A 433-nucleotide genomic window follows, 5' to 3' on the forward strand; every position below is an offset into this window, starting at 1 on the left:
ATGGCCCACCCTATTCTCCCTGTCCCCGATCCTCACTTGTCGAAGGAACGTCGGCAGGGGCGTTCGTCGCGAAGAAAGTGGTGTTGGCGCAGTTGTAGAGCTTCTGCAGTTTCTCTATGTCTCGCTGGAACGGAGGCAATATGCAACTTTGTATTATAGGCGCCTTACTAGTTTGATTAGATGAAGCTAAAGGGTATCTGCATGAAATTATTTTTCTCTAGCACTATTAGTTACTTGCACAATCATTACTTACTTTATTTCCTAGGTTATTTGAATGTCTTTTTTACCGTGTATTGTCTTATTTACGGTTCTTCGCCTATTGCTTCTCTTAATAAGCATCTTTCATAACTCTCTGCGTTATTGTTTAACTCGTCTTAACCATCTATTTGTATGGTTATCTGTTTGCTCTTCTCCCTGTCCGTTTGTCTGTCTG

At 41.6% G+C, this 433-nt stretch overlaps 1 protein-coding gene across 2 annotated transcripts in view; it reads right to left on the reverse strand.

Annotated features, from left to right (window-relative positions):
• The window catches only part of LOC119585462 (zinc metalloproteinase nas-13-like), a 4,902-nt gene that overhangs the window by 2,961 nt on the left and 1,508 nt on the right, over nucleotides 1–433 (reverse strand). For both annotated transcript variants that reach the window (XM_037934111.1, XM_037934110.1), the window contains exon 5: nucleotides 37–124. In XM_037934111.1, the coding sequence (XP_037790039.1) occupies nucleotides 37–124 (88 nt within the window). The remainder of the gene's footprint in view (nucleotides 1–36; nucleotides 125–433) is intronic.

Source organism: Penaeus monodon, chromosome 19 (genome assembly GCF_015228065.2).
Source record: "Penaeus monodon isolate SGIC_2016 chromosome 19, NSTDA_Pmon_1, whole genome shotgun sequence".
In the NCBI taxonomy this organism is placed as follows: Eukaryota; Metazoa; Arthropoda; class Malacostraca; order Decapoda; family Penaeidae; genus Penaeus; species Penaeus monodon.